The sequence below is a fragment of the Gadus macrocephalus genome, chromosome 9, assembly GCF_031168955.1.
Source record: "Gadus macrocephalus chromosome 9, ASM3116895v1".
Taxonomy (NCBI): Eukaryota; Metazoa; Chordata; class Actinopteri; order Gadiformes; family Gadidae; genus Gadus; species Gadus macrocephalus.
This window is the reverse complement of record NC_082390.1, coordinates 1,921,018-1,941,035: the sequence shown is the minus strand read 5'-3', so window position 1 is coordinate 1,941,035 and position 20,018 is coordinate 1,921,018. Positions and strand designations below refer to the sequence as shown.

General features: G+C 43.7%; 2 protein-coding genes across 3 annotated transcripts in view; both read right to left on the bottom strand.

Annotated features, from left to right (window-relative positions):
* si:dkey-234i14.6 (uncharacterized) overlaps window positions 1-2,017 on the bottom strand; it is a 12,151-nt gene extending 10,134 nt beyond the window's left edge. For both annotated transcript variants that reach the window (XR_009527171.1, XM_060060176.1), the window contains exon 1: window positions 898-2,017. Coding sequence is in view for 1 of the 2 variants with exons in the window: in XM_060060176.1 (XP_059916159.1) it covers window positions 898-1,383 (486 nt within the window). In the remaining variant the exon portion in view is untranslated. The remainder of the gene's footprint in view (window positions 1-897) is intronic.
* Window positions 2,018-4,679: 2,662 nt separating this feature from the next.
* prpf18 (PRP18 pre-mRNA processing factor 18 homolog (yeast)) lies at window positions 4,680-19,823 on the bottom strand. Its single transcript, XM_060060175.1, has 10 exons — window positions 19,640-19,823; window positions 19,054-19,131; window positions 17,278-17,376; window positions 16,765-16,878; window positions 16,387-16,533; window positions 15,724-15,792; window positions 15,468-15,608; window positions 14,220-14,291; window positions 13,328-13,483; window positions 4,680-5,266 (listed from the first exon to the last, which is right to left on the bottom strand). The coding sequence occupies exons 1-10, from the start codon at window positions 19,703-19,705 to the stop codon at window positions 5,180-5,182; spliced, it is 1,029 nt and encodes a 342-aa protein (XP_059916158.1). The 5' UTR covers window positions 19,706-19,823; the 3' UTR covers window positions 4,680-5,179.
* Between the last annotated feature and the right edge of the window lie 195 nt (window positions 19,824-20,018).

Below are 20,018 nucleotides of genomic sequence, written 5' to 3'. Positions count from 1 at the left end.
AATCCCAATCATAATCAATCATTTTAATTAAAATAGTATTAAACGTCATGCAATGAATAATGAAACTCATCAACACACATCTCATGTCACCATAGTTACTATCGCCATGTTCACAAATTAGATGTCAACCAATTTCAGCGGGAAATGCTGCTTAAGGGCCGAATGTTTTTCTTATCTCTCATTTGGAATTCGTAGTAAGACCTAAAACATGATTGGTTTCGTCATAAGATGCTATCAACCAATGAAAAAAAAAATATGTTGGAATCTAAAGTGGCAAAGAAAATATGCAATTGCGATACATTAGGGTGACCTTTAAAATGTGAATGCGATTCGTTTCTTTTAAAATCGAAACACGTGTTAAATGATAACACCCAAATCCTTTCAGATAACATCTGTTCAATTTGATTTCACTATAGTCTAAATAATCCTCTTAAAGCCTTGTTTTCCTTCCGATCTCCGAACGGATTACATAACAGGCTATATCCAATAGGCTACTATCAAGGCTGGATTAGACATACAGATCATGTACGTGAGAAATAAAAAGCTTAATCTTTCATATTAGGTTTTTCTTTTCTCAATAGTAACTGTGCAAATCATTTGCAAAAAGGTTACTGGCTTTGTGGCCAGTTGGTAAAGACAAATGTTTGAGACACAATGGGAAATTTAAGTTGAATGTCTCTCTCCCTAAATATAGTGCGCCCCCCCTCTCTCATTCGCTAAATGTAGTGCCCTCTCTGTTTGTTTGCAGGTCAGTCTATCTGTCTGACGGTCAGTCTCTCTCTCCCTCCCTCTCTCCCGATCTTTGCCATTCTCGGTCATTTTCTCCCTCTCTCGAAAGAAAAATAACGAAATCGCATATCTTCTATCAACTCTACAACAGCCAAGAAAAGAGACTACCTTGGTTCCCAGCTGTACACGGACGTCGACCTTCTGCTTCTTCTGCTCCAAGATGCTCAACAAATACTCCTGAAACACCCCGATCTTGGTGAAAAAGTGCTCGTTGTGCCAGCACCCCTCCATATTATCAAAGTCCACCCCTAACCCCAGCAGAAACCCCACGCTGCGGGGGTCCAGGGCGATCTGCTGGGGCCGGCAGAGCAGGGCGCTCCGGCACCGCTCGTCCAGCACTGTCAGCTTCAGCACCTTCCCCGAGCGGACAGCGACCAACGCTGCGGTCAGGCCGATCGGTCCCGAGCCCACTATTAACACGGAGATCTTGGAGCGCCACTGTCTGAAGCCGTCCAGGCTGACTTTGACCACCACGTACACGGCTACAGCCACTAGAGTACTGACGGCGGTGTCGAAGGCTAAAGCCTGGTACTGCTCCTGTCCACTTTCGCCGACGCTGCTGCTGCTGCTCCCTCCAGGGGGTTCTCCGCCCATGCTGTGCGTTCAAGTCAGCGGTTATTGTGCCAAACGTGGTACGTGGTGGTACGATTTAAATGTGCAGCAAATGTGGCTTCAGCTCAGCTGCCACTTTGCATGTATCCGTCTCACTCCGTATGTCCCGTCGGTGTGCGCCGTCTCTAAGCCTGCCCCAAGACATGCAGAACCGAGTGCTAGGCGCCGGCAGAGTGCAAAGAAAGTTCACGATTTCCGAGTGTGCAGGTAGACACTTTTAGTTTACACAACAGAAAAACAACTAACCCCCGGTCAGCTAGTGCGCTCAGGACAGATTGCGGAGCTCTTAGAGGCATAATAAAGTATTGATTCGCCGTTTCAGACGGATCTTACCCGCCCACACACAGCTCCTCACTTCCCTCCTTTGGGAGGGAATTGACAACCAATATAACAGCAACATCAGCCACCAGGGGGTATAGGCATATGCCAGCACGGTTTATCCTATACGTTGATCATCTGATTATAATTATAAGCCCCGTGCCATTAATAGATTAACGTTGATTAAAAACATTTAGACATTAATATCATTATACCGCCTCTGTTGTATGGGGGTTGACGGCTGCAGGTGTGGCTATAACTGCAGCTGCGCCGTTACATCACATCCAATTACCAGCTAAACGCGATTTAAATATATCTTGCTGACCTTTAAGCCCCGTCTCGTAGACGCTATGACCAGCGTCATGACATCAGTACGCCTCGGTAGTTAGAATATATATATATATATAGAGAGAGAGAGAGAGAGAGAGAGAGAGAGAGAGAGAGAGAGAGAGAGAGAGAGAGAGAGAGAGAGAGAGAGAGAGAGAGAGAGAGAGAGAGAGAGAGAGAGAGAGAGAGAGAGAGAGAGATTTGTCTGTGCGTGATCATTAAAGCAGGTCCTGTTGATTTCCAGATCTAGAAAGTTATGTGTCCCATAAAGACCATACGGCTAAATACATAATGAGCTTAATTTGTTAGAATGAGTCACTAGAATGCGTCACTAATTAAAGAATATCAGCCTGGCCTTGAGGCTCGGACAAAGACCTTCCGGTTAATGGTAAACAAGCAAGTAGTTGCCTGGTAACCAACCGGGAAAAATGACCCAGCAGTCAGAATAATGAACATCTTAAAATTATAGTGTTGAGGTTGGAGGTTGATAAACACAGAAAGATTCACACAAACGTGTGTGTGTTTGCACACACAAACGTGTGTGTGTTTGCACATGCAAACACACACACAATCACAATCACACACACACACACTGCCACTACAAGACCTGTGTGTGTTGCCATGGCTGTGTGTGCAGAACAGGCGGAAGATCTGTTCTGTTGAAAGGAGAGATTTCTCCAAGCTTCATGCCATTTGCGGTACCTCCCTGTATGTTGCACTACCCCTTTGACCTTCTGTTTAACCAGGTGCTCCTGTGAATGTTCGTGAAGAGAGCCGAGAACGCCTTGGGTTCGCGAGGAGAACACTATGAAGATCATTGTGCGGTCAGCCTATTCAGTATTTCTTCTATCTGTGTATTCAGGAGATCTACGAACCTCAATTCAATTCAATACAGGCTTCATTAGCAGGACATATATAAAGGTTATATAACATGTGTTACTAATATGTGTTACTTGTGTTACACACTGCTAGAAGAGCATTACTCTCCTCGTTGGTCATTCAGCTGGACCTTGCGGCAGCATTGGACACATGCAGTGAACAACCAGATCTTCCTCTCCACCCTCCAAATACTGGGATCCTCGGCGTGACACTGGATGACCACCTTTCCTTCGCTGCCAACGTCTCTACAACATTTTCCAAGTTCTCCCACAGTACAGCACTCCTCTGCACTCTGCAATGGCTACCGGTGCCTGCTCGAACCCGATTCAAATCACTTGTACCCGCCTTCCCTGCTGCGATTGGCTAAGGCCCATTCTACATCAAAGACATGGTCAGATACTACAACCCATCCTCTCTGCTATGCTTAGCAACGCATAGCAGAAGGCTTGCTACTCCCTCACTAGGAGGTGGGCCCAGCTGTGGCTCAACAAAATCCTGATTGTTTGCTGTCCTGGATCCACAATAGTGGAACGAGCTCCCCAATGAAATCATGACAGCAGAAACCTGACCTCTCTCCGTGGCCGACTGAGAACTAAAACTGAGGAATAAAAAAATGTACAACACTATCCGTCTCTTGTTTCTCAAATTAGGCACTTGAAGCATTTTGTTTATTTAATTAAGTATTTTAAGCCTATTTTTTAAGGATTTCTGGGTTGTTTCATTATGGTTTTATTGTAAGTCTCTTTGGATAAACACGTCAAAGGTAATGTTTTGTAATCTGATGTTACTGAGGCACTGAGGCACTAATGCACATTGCATTACATGTATTGGTACACAATGATAAACAATTGTTATTATCAAATGATAAATAAATGAACAGTAATCAGAATGAATCTAAAGTATCTCATTGATCTCTATCTCAACCTTGAGCAGAGCAAAATTATAACAGAAGCCATTCATCAGTTTATTGGTCACAAGTATAGTCTGTGCATGAAATATGGCTACAAATCTGCCGTGTTGTAAAAACAAAGTCAAAGTTCGACAAAGTCCAAACTATCATAATGCATAGCCCTAATTGTATTACATGCAACAACTGATTTCCCTTTTGTACCTATATAAATTCACTCTTTTCACTCAGCACCTGTCATTCAGAGAGGTCGATAGCCCTATCCGTGTGTAGGCTACGTTTCAATCCAAACTGTAGATTTCGAACCAAGGCCGTCCATAGCTACTAGAATTTGCCATTGAGACCGAATTGAATTAAGAAATGACAGAGACATGCAATGCTTTGTCGTTACAAGAGGAAGAGGTAAGTGCTTACTTGTTAGCACTGTGTGCATGCTGTTTGAGTTAACTACGCACTTGTTAAATTCATCCCATGCTGGTTTCCAAGAACCGAATGCTTTTAAAGATGTTTTTATAATTGCAGTGACATCTATTCACCTCATGGTCTCCGGGTGTCTTGGCAAATGACGCGTGTACCACAGCCGACTTCAGTTAGTGACGCGAATCGGCCGAGGACCAACTATTATCTACGAGGATCAGAACAAATCACCATGGCAACCACTAGTCACAGCGTGATTTCACCATCTTCAGTGCGTAAAAAAAACCTTTTGAGTGCATGGTTTGAACAGTCTAATCGCACGTCTGACTTGAATTGGATGGCCTTTTACTCACTGGTCTAAACAAAACTCAAGTTGTACCAAGAAGCTTACAGGCATGTGCAACACAATCAAAAAGTCTCTCTGGAAATAGATTTTCTTGAAAAGTACTTTATTATTCAGATACAAACAGGTAAGTAATTTGGTATTGGTGGAAAAACATTTAAACAAAAAGGTAAGGGAAGCACAGGCCTAAGTGAGCAAATGTATAGTTATTTTGAGCAAAATTCAAAATGATCCCAAACAGTGACCGTAGCAAATGCATCTTTTGAAATCAACCTTTAGATACTTAAGCCTTTGGATACCTATTGATTTGAATTCCAAGTTCCCCGTTTCATTTCCAAAACATTTTACTGAAGAGATACATGTAGTCAGGGGCGTGCTGAACATTTGACCTACTGTCAAAATTTGGCAGGCGAGACTTAGTCTTCTTCGTGTGGGGCCGATGACTACGATGCTTTATTGTAATGAGGGGTTCACAAACTGAGCTGGTATTCTGACTATGTACAGCGGGGCTCAGCCATCCTCAGACTATGATGCAGAACGGACGTCGAAGCAGTTCCTCCGACGTTGGACAGGCGGTTTGTTGGAGGTTACGGATTTGTAGCGTTGTACTCAACACACTTGGAGGGATCTGTGGTGAAGTACTTCTGGCAGCTGGTTATTAACCTCTTCAGTCCCTGAGGAAGCATTCAAATACGTGTTGTAAAGCACGAGAAACGTGACGATGCATTCAATTCAATGCACCAAACATAAAGAAGGAAAACGTGAGCAATGCACAAAGAATGAGCAAGAAGGCAACACATGACATGGTTACATCGAAAGAGTTTGGGAGAGCATTCTGGGGCATTCCAACGGCTAGGGGCTTACATAACAAATGAAATATCCCAGGAAAGGATATGAAAGGAACACAGGAAGTGGGTTGTTATTCAACTTGCACTCCGGGAACGCCACACATTCCTCTATCGAGGTCATGCTCGCAGTCTGCTGGATAATGTCAAACAGCTCTGACGTTCCCATTTCCTTGATACTTAGGGCGCACTCACACCAGGCCATCTGTACCGTGCCCAAGTCCGTTTCACACCTGTACCGTGCTCAAGTCGAGGTCGTTTGGCTTGTGTGAGCACGCCAACCGTACTCAAAGTACAGTTCAAATCCGTGGCCTGAGCACACTTCAGAGGGGTGTGCTCAGGCCACGGTACAGATGCTAATGAGCCGACACGCGCACACGCACGGCTACGCAGCCTGAGCTGGATGACGTACAGTGCATGCGACCCTTCTTTCCCATTAAACAATAAACATGTCGGCAAGCGGTTCACGTTGGTGCGATAGTGAAGTTGAGTTTTTAAATCATAAATCCCCCGTTCGTCACGGCGCCAGCTTTCTTGGTTCACTGGAGATGGTGGGGCTGCGCACGGAGTCTAGACCTCTTTAGAATATCTTTTATGAATGTGTGATGTTCACATAATAATCAGTGTCTGTTATCAAACATAGAGGCTGGAAAAGAGCCATATAGGCTCATAGGCAGTTGACATATGAGAGCTGGAAATAATACATTGTCTGGCCATATGCTATGTTTACGGTATATTATCCCACTGGCTAAAATATGTATGGGACAGCATTTTTAGCGATCACTTAGCCTCCTTATGTGTAGGCCTATCCCTTTAAATAGGTACGCACCTGGGTTGTAGAAGGGGGTGAACGCACAAAACGGAGGTGTGTGTTTTTTCTCACGGGGGGAGTTTGAATGAGGAAGTGGCGGCAAGCTAAGTTAGATATATCAATACGACTTAGACAGCAAATGCCAGTTGTTATAGCGATCTTTTGTTTATATGTATTTTGTTTATTTAATACTTTCCACCAACTGCTTTTCTCTGGATTGAACCACAAAGTGAGACATATATAGGAGTAGCCTACCAGAATTGGGAAGGATTTACTCAGCTCGGGATCTGGTGAGCGAAGCGGTAATTTTGTTCCTGTTTTTTTCTGCGCAATGGATTGCTGTTTTTGATTTGGATTACGATCAGAGACTGTTTTGTTGGATACATTGTAAAGACAATCGCGGAAACAGGCCGACACTGCGGCCGTGCGAGACTCTGGTTCACTTTGGACTTGATCACGGATCATTATTGTTTGTTAATTTGTTGTATAAATAACCACACACGCATGACATCGAAAACAGACAATATATGTATTATATGATTGCGGTGTATGTGTTTCTGTTGTGTCTCTTTAGCCTATTGGCGTTTAACATTGATTTCCCGATAAAAAGAATAACAACAGAATGTGACGAGTTTCTGTTTTAATTAACGGAATTTGTTATATATGGTGGCCAGTACGGGGGATCGGGTGTTAACAACGCAAAATATTTAGGCTAAGAAACTGCAGTAATTGTGGTTATTTATCTGTTTTCTAAATCCAGGCTGCTGGTGTTTTTTTTTGTTTGTTTGAAGCACTCGTTGTTTCCTGGGTTTAAACCCAGAGTGAGGTTTGTTCCAAATAATGGAGTTAGACTCTCGAAGTTCTGTTATTTGTTTAATCTTGTATATTGATGAAATGCCATGTTGGGAACAAGCACGGTGTATATTTGTTTGGTGAAATCTTTTTCATTTGAGTTTTTTGTATTGGGGAAATTATTGAAAACATAGCTAACATTTATTTAGGTTGGTGTGTAGGCTATAGTAAATTACTTTAGTAAACATGAGTCAGGAGGAAGCAGGGATACTTGACGGGTATAACCCTCCTACCCCTGCCCGAGGAGATTTTATTACATTTAGAGATCCTATAGCGGAGGTGGCCTCTTTGATAAGTGAACTCTATGTGGATGATGACGAAGAGGACATTTATGATGAGGAAGAAGTGGTTGCGGAGAAGATGCATGATACACTGCTGGAAGGATTGCAAGCGAACTTAACTGAAACTGGGGAAAAGATTATATCCTTGGAGGCAGAGTTTAGAGGATCAGTAGAGGGCGCTCTAACAAGAGAAGAAGGTTTCAGGCACTATGTAGACACCAGGTTTCTTGAGATGGAAAGCAATGTACAAAAGTCAATGGTTGCACTTGAGAAAGCAATTGTGAATTGTTTCCAACGACGAGATGTGCACTGGGAAGCACAACTCAGCAAGATGAAAACCTGCTCCATTCGGCATAGCTCTCCTCTAACTCGTTCCGCTTTTGATCGAGCATCTGTCTCCAGTGTAGCACAGAGACTTCCTGTTAAAATTGATTTCCCCAGATTTAAAGATTCAAGGGACACAGGTGATGTGTTAAACTTCATTGAGAAGTGCGAGAACTTTTTGACCTTAAGACCCATGACCGATGCTGAACTGACAGGCACACTAGGCACTATCTTAGAAGGGCCTGCACATAGTTGGTGGATGGCGGAAAGAAAGAAAGTGTCCAACTGGGCTGAATTCAGGGAAGCCTTTCTTGGTGCATTTCTCTCTGGGGATTACCAATCGGAAATAGAAGAGAAACTCAGAACCATGGTCCAAGACCCAGAACAATGTTTGAGAGATTTTGCCTATGACTATCGAGCATTATGTCTAAAGTGGAAGCCAAACATTGATGAGAGGGATGTGGTCAGAAGAATACTTAACAACTGCAATCCCAAGCTAGCCACTAGTCTGAGAGGTACAGTCTCCACGGTAGACCAATTAGTTAGAGTTGGATCTATGGTGGAAAAAGACTGGGCGTCGACCAAAGGCTACTGGAAGAAGGTGCAGGAGCAGCCATCCTCAGAAAGGACACAGAGAAAAGGTCCTACACCCAAGGTCAGCCTGCAGATGTCGGCAGTGGACAATAAAGTTAGGCTTAAGATGACTAAAGGGGAGGGTCTTACAATACTGGTAGTTTCCATTGAGGTGCGCGGCTTAAAGGGTGAAGCAATTTTTGACACTGGCTGTACTTACTCTTTAATGACTCAACAGCTCTGGAAACAGATTGTGCGGGAAAGAGAGGCGCTTGAACCCTGTTCTAATCAGTCCTTTGTGCTTGCAGATGGAAAGGTGCATGCTCCACTGGGGAAAGCTAAATTAACGTATGTCTGGCATGATACTTGCTGGTCACTGGAGACCTATATCATGGATGACAAAAACCTAGCTTTTGCCTTGATTTTGGGGCTAGACTTCCTAACCAAAACCCACACACACCTTCATCTGGGAGAAAATGAGTACGGAGTGCGGGACGTGGTTCACAACAGGTACCAATACTTTCCCTTCCTACCCCACAATAAAGAAACCCTCACCTGGAAAAAGGCCAACACTGGATTATATATGGCTGTGTCAATCCAAAAGCCTGTAATGCCTGAGTCTCAAGGATCTTCCCATGAGCGGGACGAGAGGAATCTACCAGCTGAGATGCTTCCTCTAGCCAGGAAGTGGGCAACAGTGTGTTCAAGCCAGCTGGGAAGAACTACCATGGAAGAGCACCGGATTCCAACCACAGACCAAATGCCGGTGCGGAGTCCGGCTTACAGGGTTTCACCTTTTAAGAAGGATATCATTCAACAGCACATTAAAAAAATGTTAAAAGACCAAATCATTGAACCATCCTCATCAGCTTGGGCATCACCAGTAGTTCTAGTGGCTAAACCAACAGGAGAATATAGGTTCTGTGTTGACTATCGGCGTCTGAATGCCAAGACTCTGCAAGATGCCTACCCAATGCCTCTGATTCACGAGATCATTGAATCCTTGCATGGCGCCACCTGCTTTAGCTCACTTGATCTTCAATCAGGATACTGGCAAGTGGCAATGGCAGAAGAAGACAAGGCGAAAACTGCTGTCGTCACCCCTTTGGGGCTATTCCAGTTTCGCTCCATGCCTTTCGGTTTGCGGAATGCTGGTGCCACTTTCCAGCGTCTGATGGAGCGTGTGTTGGGCAACTTAAGAGGTTCTAATTGTTTTGTCTACATTGATGACATAATTATATTCTCTCCAAGCCGTGAACAGCACCTGAAGGACCTTGAGGCCGTCTTTTCAAGGCTCCATGCTGCCAACCTTTCCTTGAACATGGCCAAGTGTCATTTCTTTCAAGACCAGATTACCTTCTTGGGCCATGTGATCTCTTCAAAAGGAGTGGAGATTGATCCAGCAAAGACATCGGCTGTGACGGATTACCCCACACCAACTAATCTTAAGTCTTTGCAGAGATTCCTTGGTCTTGCAGGATGGTACCATAAGTTCATTCCAAACTTTGCAAACCTTGCAGCACCATTAAATAAGTTGAAACGGAAAGGGGTGGAATGGAAATGGACACCTGAATGCGAAACAGCCGTGGAGCAACTGAAGAATGCTTTGAGAATGCCTCCTGTACTTGCTCAGCCAGACCACCGTATAACCTTCCAGGTGCATACAGATGCCAGTGACCTAGGATTGGGAGCTGTCCTGACACAGAGAAGACCAGAGGGAGAAAAAGTGATTGCATACGCCTCTAGAGGTATCCGAGGGGCAGAATGCAACTACTCCACCTCTGAGAAGGAATGTCTCGCTGTTGTCTGGGCTGTGGAGAAGTGGAGGCATTACCTGGAGGGAGTAAAGTTTGAGGTCTATACTGACCATGCTGCTCTCTCCTGGGCCTTCAATTGCCCGAAAACAAGTTCTCGGCTTACCAGATGGATCTTGCGGTTGCAACAGTTCAATTTCACCGTCTTCTATAGGAAGGGATGTTTGAACATGGTCCCAGATGCCTTATCCCGGGCGATAACACCTCCACCAGGCTTAATGGCACCATGTGTGTCCGTCACCAAGGCGAAGATCTGGGCTGACATCCCAAGATCTATGGGGGAGATTTCCCAAGCCCAAGCCAAGGATGATGACCTCACAAGCCTCAGGCCAGTGACTGACTCCGATGACAGAACTGATCGGATTGGTTTTGAAGAACACCAGGGTGTATTATATCGACGACTTCCCAGTGCCGAGGGTGGAGCCAAATACCAATTAGCTGTGCCTAAATCTATGGTGAATGACTTCCTTGGATATTACCATGACAATCCATTAGGAGGGCATTTGGGCCGGATGAAGACATTGCTGAAAATCATGGACGTTGCTTGGTGGCCCTCCATCCGTAAAGATGTGTGGTCCTACATTAAGAATTGCCAAACTTGTCAGCAATATAAACCATCCAACCAGAAGCCAGCAGGACTTCTTCAAACCACAGTCGTAGAAGAGCCAAACTACATGCTGGGGATTGATTACATGGGACCCTTGCCAATCACCAAGCAACGGAACACTTTCCTTTTAGTAATAGTGGATTACTATACCAAGTGGGTGGAATTGTTCCCTTTGAGAGACAGTACATCTACCAAGCTGTGCCGGATCATCAAAGATGATGTGTTTCTGCGTTGGGGCGTACCCAAATACTTACTGTCAGACAGAGGACCCCAGTTCACCAGTAATCTGCTGGCAGATCTCTGTAAGAATTGGGGTGTCACTCAGAAATTGACCACCAGCTACCATCCACAGACCAATTTAACAGAGCGGGTCAATAGGACCCTTAAGACAATGATGGCCTCGTATGTTGGCAATAATCACCGAGAGTGGGATCGCTGGTTGCCCGAGTTTAGGTTTGCAATAAACACGGCCGTCCATGACACCACCGGGACAACACCAGCTCAACTGGCGATTGGGAGGAGCCTGAAAGGACCACTGGAAAGGCTCATCACCAAATCCCCGATGCCATCTCCAGAACAACCAGGCTACTCTGTGATGGAAAGACAGCAGAAGCTAGCAGAAGAGGTCAGTAGGAGAGTGAATGCGGCCAAAGCCAGACAAGCCAGGTATTACAATATCCACAGGAGAAATGCGCAATTCTCCGATGGAGACCTGGTCTGGGTCAAAGCGCATCATCTCTCCAATGCAGCAGCAAAATTTTCATCCAAGCTTGCGCCAAAATGGTCTGGTCCAGCTGTAGTGATGAAAAAGTTAGGGCCCATTAACTACAAAGTCAGATGGGAAGACCAATCTAGGAGGGAAGACACAGTGAATGTTGTAAATCTCAAGCCATATTTCAGCTCCCGCTAGGCATAGACTGGGGGGGGGGAACTATGTGATGTTCACATAATAATCAGTGTCTGTTATCAAACATAGAGGCTGGAAAAGAGCCATATAGGCTCATAGGCAGTTGACATATGAGAGCTGGAAATAATACATTGTCTGGCCATATGCTATGTTTACGGTATATTATCCCACTGGCTAAAATATGTATGGGACAGCATTTTTAGCGATCACTTAGCCTCCTTATGTGTAGGCCTATCCCTTTAAATAGGTACGCACCTGGGTTGTAGAAGGGGGTGAACGCACAAAACGGAGGTGTGTGTTTTTTCTCACGGGGGGAGTTTGAATGAGGAAGTGGCGGCAAGCTAAGTTAGATATATCAATACGACTTAGACAGCAAATGCCAGTTGTTATAGCGATCTTTTGTTTATATGTATTTTGTTTATTTAATACTTTCCACCAACTGCTTTTCTCTGGATTGAACCACAAAGTGAGACATATATAGGAGTAGCCTACCAGAATTGGGAAGGATTTACTCAGCTCGGGATCTGGTGAGCGAAGCGGTAATTTTGTTCCTGTTTTTTTCTGCGCAATGGATTGCTGTTTTTGATTTGGATTACGATCAGAGACTGTTTTGTTGGATACATTGTAAAGACAATCGCGGAAACAGGCCGACACTGCGGCCGTGCGAGACTCTGGTTCACTTTGGACTTGATCACGGATCATTATTGTTTGTTAATTTGTTGTATAAATAACCACACACGCATGACATCGAAAACAGACAATATATGTATTATATGATTGCGGTGTATGTGTTTCTGTTGTGTCTCTTTAGCCTATTGGCGTTTAACATTGATTTCCCGATAAAAAGAATAACAACAGAATGTGACGAGTTTCTGTTTTAATTAACGGAATTTGTTATAAATGAAGACACCCGCATGCAAGAATAAGTTCACGTCTGCGTGTAGGCTAGTGCAAAAACGCCAACATATTCTTTATTTTGCTGACCACTTGTTTTTTATCCAGACAAAAACCTCATAAGGACAGTTCCTCTGAGTCTCTCTCGTAGATCGCACCGTCTTTCAACGTCTTTGTTTAATACGACTGCAACACCTTCTCTCACATGATCAGCAGCTCGCGGATTTCACTTTCTCTCAAGTTAGAAGTTAACTGCTCATGATCATATCGCTGCGTTTTCTCTGTGGAGACAGCGCAACAACACCACTACCCAAGCCGCGAACCGTGCCACGAAAAAGGCGTGCATAAAACTGCCTATTTGGCAGTGCAAAGACGCTCAGTGAGAGAGGGCTGTATCTGAGTAGAACGGCTCCAAATAAGCAACAAAGTCAGTTAAGTGTCAACTGTGTTCTCTGTGTTGCTCTACTAAGCAGCGGGCGATTGGTGGTGACGTATAACGACGTGATGACGTATGTACAAGAGGCCACCGTACTCAGGCCCAGTTGAGATTGCCTAGGGTGAGCACAGGCCAGCACACAGCAGGGGGGGCAATCGTACTTGAGCAAGGTACAGGTGTGAAGCGGACTTGGGCACGGTACAGATGGCCTAGTGTGAGTGCGCCCTAATATTTGCCGAGTGCTGCCCATCCATTCTGAAACGGCAACAATGCACACCTTCCCTCCATAGCAGATCACTCCGATCAGTGCACACTGCATTGTCTTGATTTGACCACAGAAATAACACACACACACACACACACACACACACACACACACACACACACACACCTGGATGTATTTTCTTTGCGTCTCGTCGTTGAGAACGTGGGCCACGTGTTTGGAGAAGATCTTTTCTCGCCCTGTACGAGCGTGGATTCCCACCATGGTCACACCAATAGGCCAGGGGGCATTACCGATCGCCATCTGCAGGTACGCATCATTGGCCTGGAAGGGGGGGGGGGGGAAATACAGCACTCAATTGAAAGACAAGCATACCATAAAACAACTTACTTACAATGAATTGTGATGACTTGGGTACCATGGCAGTGATACGTTTTGATACTGGTCCAAATCTCGACTTATATGCACAATGTTTGAAACATTTTGGATAAGATGTAAATATGGACTCTTGCGTGCATTAAATGTTTCATGCGAAAATTGTTACTGCCAGTTACCGTGTAAACAGGAAAACTGTCTAGAACCCCCAGCATCAGATTGTACAAGTGTAGATAGTTAAAGGCCGGAATAGCAATTTCGCCCAACTCTAAAAATAACCATTTTTTGTTGAGATAGCGGACGGGGACTTGGAAAAACTGTTTTGTTTGCACAATGCACAACACACAATGAGGATGACAACATTGTGCGTTGCTGGGGGATGGTTCAGCACCATAAAGCCACAATAATAGACCACACTTGAACAGTATGGCTGGAGCAGCCGTGTAGAAACCTGATAATGTTCCATCAACGTCAGGTGACACTGTGTGTAGGGTGTGTAAGGTGTACTATCCAGAAGACACTCAACACATCCCCCCCTCAATGCTCACAACTTGAGTGATCTCAACATTTAGCCTTTATTCCAACCCGTAGATTGCCCAAGAACCACACATTGCGTTTGCTTTTGTAAGCAGTCTAAATACAATGCTTACACTGTTGTTTTTGTTTTCCAAATGGATCATTTTACCTTGACATACTCCCTTTCCAACATGAATTTGATGATGTCTGTGATGGATTCCTTGATGTCAGCGGGCAGGTTCTGAAAGACAAGACAGTCAACTAGGGCTGGGCGATATATCGAATATATGCGATGTATCGCGAGATGTTCTCCAGGGGATGTATAAAATGCCCATATCGCGAACATCGAATATAAATTGGGACGCAATGTTTCTTTTTGCCGCCGCCGGCATACTCGTTGTGCTTTCACGCGACGGGGCGACAAGATCTCATACAAAGTGAACGTAGAGACGCGTATCTGCCAATCAGCGTTCAACAGCGTGGCCACTGAGTGACATGTGTAACGTAACAGCCAACCAGCGTTCAACCGTCAAACTCGGTGCAGTGCAGTCCGGGGTGTACTGCAGCACGGAGGAGAAAGTGATTGTTGCCGTTTGCGACTCCCGGAGCTCTATATATAATAATATATAATACAATATAATATAATTGGTTATATAATATCACGGATAAAAGCTCTGTGCGCCTCCTGATGGCCGTAGCGTGGGGAGCTCTCATAGGGATTGGGCTTCTCGGGGTTTGTTTAACGCACAGCGTTCCCTTCTCTCGCTATTTCCGGTGGCTCTCTAAACTCACTCCCCCCGCCCATTGCGAGTCCACGAGATTCTCATGGACGCGCGTGTGTGACGTAGTCTGGAAGGCGCGCTGCTGTAGGTGCGTGTACCTCCGACTGGTGAGTGAACAGCCAGAAAGAGAAAAAAGGATGGAAACTGAGGATTTGGTTTCGAAAAAGAATAGCACTGGATCCTTCGTCTGGCAGTGTATATATAATAATTATTATTCAAACTGTTAATAAATAATTAACGGTTTGAATAAATGCTGTGTTGGTAAATCTAACTTGCTGTGATTTTCCTTTTCTTATGTGCAAGTTCTAAATTGTTCCAATAGAAAGCACTGATGAGTTTAAACAATATGTTGTTTCATGTAATCTACATGCAGACTTATGTTTCAGTAATACTAGAATTATTACTGACGCAACATTATGCCAGACATGGTTGAATCGAGCATTTATGATGTGCTCTAGAGGAGATTCAAAATATATCGAGATATATATCGTGTATCGAGATATAGTAAAAAAATATCGAGATATTCATTTTGGCCCATATCGCCCAGCCCTACAGTCAACATACAATTCTTTTAAGAAACAAAACAATAAATCAAAAAAGTAAACGGATATGAATGCAATTCGGAGGAAAGCTACCTTCTTCCTCAGCTTTCTGAAGAGAGGTTTCAGGTAGGTCTCTGTCTGGGAGTGGGTGGCACTGGCCAGCTTGCCCTGGACACTGCGCTTCACGTGGTCTTCTCTACTGTTCAGGTCCTTGGCCCAAACACCCAGCAGGAACTACCACAATCAGGTTATGGTTATTGTTAGGACTTGACAACAAACACAAATATCATACCAACATATATTGTGCAACAGCTTCCTCTAGAGGTCATATTTCAAAGCGTCGTCTTACCTTCAGAACTTTGTCAATGACACCTTGGTCTCCACTATCATCTCCTGTACCGAGAGTTTTACCAAGAACCTAAGAGAGACAAGATTCAGTGTTAGAAACAACGCTGAACTAATCCGATGAACCATGAACCATTACTGCTGCTTATGTATAAGGAATGATACACATACCTATGTGCAAGTCTTCTGAATACACACGGTCACTTTGACATATAAATCCTCATTTTAATATTTATACAGTGTTATATCATGTATCTTATTCTGATTCCTATTTAATGTATGGCTTGTTTTATCCTTCCACGACTAGTACTGTTATTGGACTAGTGCTCAAAAAAATCACAATCACGATTATATAGGTCAATATTGAAATCACGATATTCGAAAACATGATGTATTTATTCAGCATTTCTCTGCCAAAAAACACATTGTTACTGAAAACTAAGAAATTTCAAATCTAAAATGATGTATAGATATGTATCCAGCTGTTCTGTACTTTCTATAAAACTATAATAAAAAAATAAAAATAAAAGTTATATTAGAGTTGTGATCGTTTGTCGCTAAAATCGAAATCACGGTCAAAATTCGATTAATCACCCAGCCCTACCACATTGACCCCGTGTTTACCTACACATGCCTAATGGAACTGAAACTGAACCATTCCACAAACCTCTAGTTCTTCTATGGTGGTGTGCTCCTCGTGCACTTTCAGATCGTGCTGAGTGTCGACTTCTCCCGCTTCTGTCCCCCCGACAATCTCATTCAGGTACTGCTGATCGATCTTGTCCATGGCTGCTTTCAGGTCGTTCCTCAATCCCTAGAGAGAGCGAAAGAGAGAAAGAGAGAAAGAGAGAGAGCGAGAGAGCGAGCGAGAGAGCGAGAGAGCGAGAGAGCGAGAGAGCGAGAGAGAGAGCGAGAGAGCGAGAGAGCGAGAGAGAGAGCGCGCGCAAGAGAAGAGTTGAATGAGAGATATAACAACGGTAATTCCCCATCCATTTTGATACAGTCACGATTAGCATGTTAGCAATGGGTTATCTGAGGGCCTTACCTTATTGACTTCTGGGGCCAGGATCTCAATCTTTCGGAGTCTCTGGAAGGCTTCATAGTCAGACTCTCCGAAGAGACGGATTGGTTCACCTCGTTCCCTCATCCGCCGAATGACCTAGCCGAGCGACAGCAGAAACATACATCATGCGAGAGGCCGGCACAGGTGGATGATGGATGTTTCTGAAGAGGGGTGCATGGGGATAGGGCCATAAAAAATAAAAAAGAACTCTGGTTCCTGTTGGTTGTCAGTTGAGGTCATGGGTAGGTAGGGAATTTATTTAATTTTTTCCAGCGGCAGCGAATGATAGGTAGGTTGTTTTCATTTAAAAACGAGAAAATTCGCTCATCCTTGTACAGAATGAAGAGGTGCTGTACCAAAACGTAATTATAGTTTGCATCAAAAAAAAAAAAAGTTTTTTATTTTATTGTATTTTTTAAAGCTCCGACAGGGTCGGTCGGAAACCGGAACCAAACACATTTCTTTTTTAGGCCCAGGCCAGGGTTCAAGACTCACCTCTTGACGGGACAGTGACATCGGTAACTTCTCCTCCGTGAGCTCCAGTTCCATCACCGGGACGGCCGAGGGGGTGGGCGCCTCCTCCACCCTGGCCACCTGGAGGAAAGCCCCCACGGTAGAAGAATGAGTTTTACAACCGTATCGTAAACCAACACCCGGGCGCACACGTAAGCACAGGCACACACACACACACGCATGAACAAACGCATGAACGCACGGACTCTCAAGCTGCTGCACTGGGGGGTTCAATCGGCAATTTGGGTTTCTGGTTGGAAGAACTCTAATCTGGTGGAATTCTTGGGGTGGAAATGAATTCATGCGCAGAGAAGGGGACAACAAAAAGATTGAGATTTAAAAATAAAAGTCCAGCTGGATGTCAACTATGATGAAAAATGCTTTTTTTGTCCTGTCAAACTATGCTCACTTCAAATGTTCTCTGATGATGCCATGACATGCATTCATTTGCACATGCACGTCTCAGATTGCGGTATGAAAATCACAATCTAAATTAACATAATTTTAATATTGACAATGTATAAAGAAAAATCGAAGACTGCAATGCAATACTACCTTATTGCTGAGCTTAATGCGCAACATTAAAGCATTTTGCCAAGTGTTTTTGCAAATAAATGCAAAAATATGCCACACTTTGCAAGTGGTGGATAAACAAAAAGAAACATGACACGAAAAACAGCTGCTTTTGCTGACTAATAGGCAAAACAATAAGTGGGCATTTTCTGTTATTTGCAGATTTTTAACCAATTCAGTGAATCATGCTGAAATCCAGTTCAGTTTTCCTCCACGCTTCCTTTCCTTGCTCCCTTCATTAATTCCTTCCTTTCCTTGCTCCCTTCATTCATTTTAACAAGGTAGTTGTAGACGTGTTATAACAATTCTTTGGCAAGGAAAAGTAGCATGTTTTAAAATAAACCAGACTTGCCTCAAACTTAACCTTATACAGCGTCATGATTGGCCTTCACAGAGCTTTTGATAGCCTCTGAAAATGATGTATATTAATGACTTCCGAACCAGCTAGCTAGTTAAAGTAGTACACTGAAGGGGGTTCTGTATTCAATCTCTGATCATCCAATCTCAAATAAAGAAGCACAGCAGACGTCAACGTCCCCAAATACTATCCAAAGGCATTAAGATTTTGCCAATGATTTGGGATAATAATTCCTGAATGCTGGTAAATGGAGAAGGTGCCAAGGAAAGGGAGACATTTGGAAATAGAGTCCATCTTCTCCTTGCTTCATGCACTGTCTACCAACGTGACTTTACCATGCCATACCTGGCTCTCAGTAGGCTGTCGCTGAGCCTACAGACGCAGGCAGCACACAGAGGTTGGAGAGAAACGGTACAGTAAACACAGAAACAAACGCTTGTTTAAAGTTACCACTCCAGCAACCCTGGCGCTTCTTCTGATCTTGGGGAAAATACGTCAAAATGAAACCCAAAGATAGGATCAATAGTGACAGGTTAGATTGCAGGCTTGGATAGGAAAACCGTAGTTATATTATGTAGAATGGCCCCTATTCACATGTGAATTGTGAATAGCCACTGTTTGTTTTGATTGTATTTGTTTTCTCACAAATACGCGTTCTCATTTTCCACTTGTCATTGTGTTATAGCATTCATTATCGTTAAATAAATATTTCTGTTGTGCTGACAGAATCAAATATCTAAAACCAATCAAGCTGTTTCAAAACACATAATCTGCAATACTATGTGAGTGACTGCTCTCCTTTGGTCTATGGGTTGTTGTTTACTTACTTTATAACCACATCTTTTGTAATATTCTTCCTCTTCCTTACGGGCAAGATCAGCTCTTTTGAAGTACCTCTTGGTATCCTGGGAAAAAAACGACTTGTTATTACATGAACAAATATGCAATACCGGTGAAGATATATCGAATAGCTAGGAAATCATCAACATGCAAATGGAGAAAAAGGCTACCATTCGGATTCTTCTTTTAGTTTTATGACAGTCAAAAACACTCGTTTAGTGTTTACAAAAAGTGCTGAAAGTAATCGACAAGGAATCAAGAGTGGCGAAAACTAAGAATGGATTCCCTGGGCCCGACGCTCCACCGTGTTATGGCCAGGCTCGAAGCTATAACGTTACAGAAATAGCCACCACAAACTGCCGTTTGCGCGTATTTCAATAACCGCAAGCAAGTTTATTTGGTAATGTAATCGAGCATTAGCTTAACGGCTAGCACACCGTGACATATATATATATTTATACATAAATCATATTGATAAAGGGGACTATTCCGATGGCATAACCGTACGGGTAGTAGCAGATAGCTATCCATCGTAGTTAACGATGGGTAACAGTAACACAACAAACAACTCACATTTACGAGATCCTTGTCTTCAACCAACTTTCTCTTTCTCTCGATCTCAGCCTTGAGGAGATCCATGTTAAAAGACTCAAAGCATTCCGCTTTATCTCAAAAACACAAAAAAACGAATACTATTGTCTTCGAATACAATCAACAGTGTGTGGAACGATAGAGTGCCCCGGAAGTTAAAGTCCGGGAGGGTCACGTGTCTTTTGGATTTTATCCATGGGGTTCACCTCATAGTTTTTTCTCTTTAATACATCATGTCACCATCCAATAACAAAATAATACAAATGTTCTTGCATTGCTAACAGTATTTTCCAAAAAATATTTTCTATGTCTCGCAGGAATAACATTTTTTGATTAAACACCGAAATGTGTCATGATCTGT

What these genes read in the sequence shown, in the direction of transcription:
- prpf18 (XM_060060175.1), bottom strand. Translation starts at nt 19,705, where the DNA reads ATGGATCTCCTCAAGGCTGAGATCGAGAGAAAGAGAAAGTTGGTTGAA. An exon ending in TGTCACTGTCCCGTCAAGAG is followed by an intron (nt 16,879 to 17,277) that starts GTGAGTCTTGAA and finishes TCGCTCGGCTAG; the next exon opens with GTCATTCGGCGGATGAGGGA. An exon ending in TCAGAAAGCTGAGGAAGAAG is followed by an intron (nt 14,292 to 15,467) that starts GTAGCTTTCCTC and finishes CTTGTCTTTCAG; the next exon opens with AACCTGCCCGCTGACATCAA.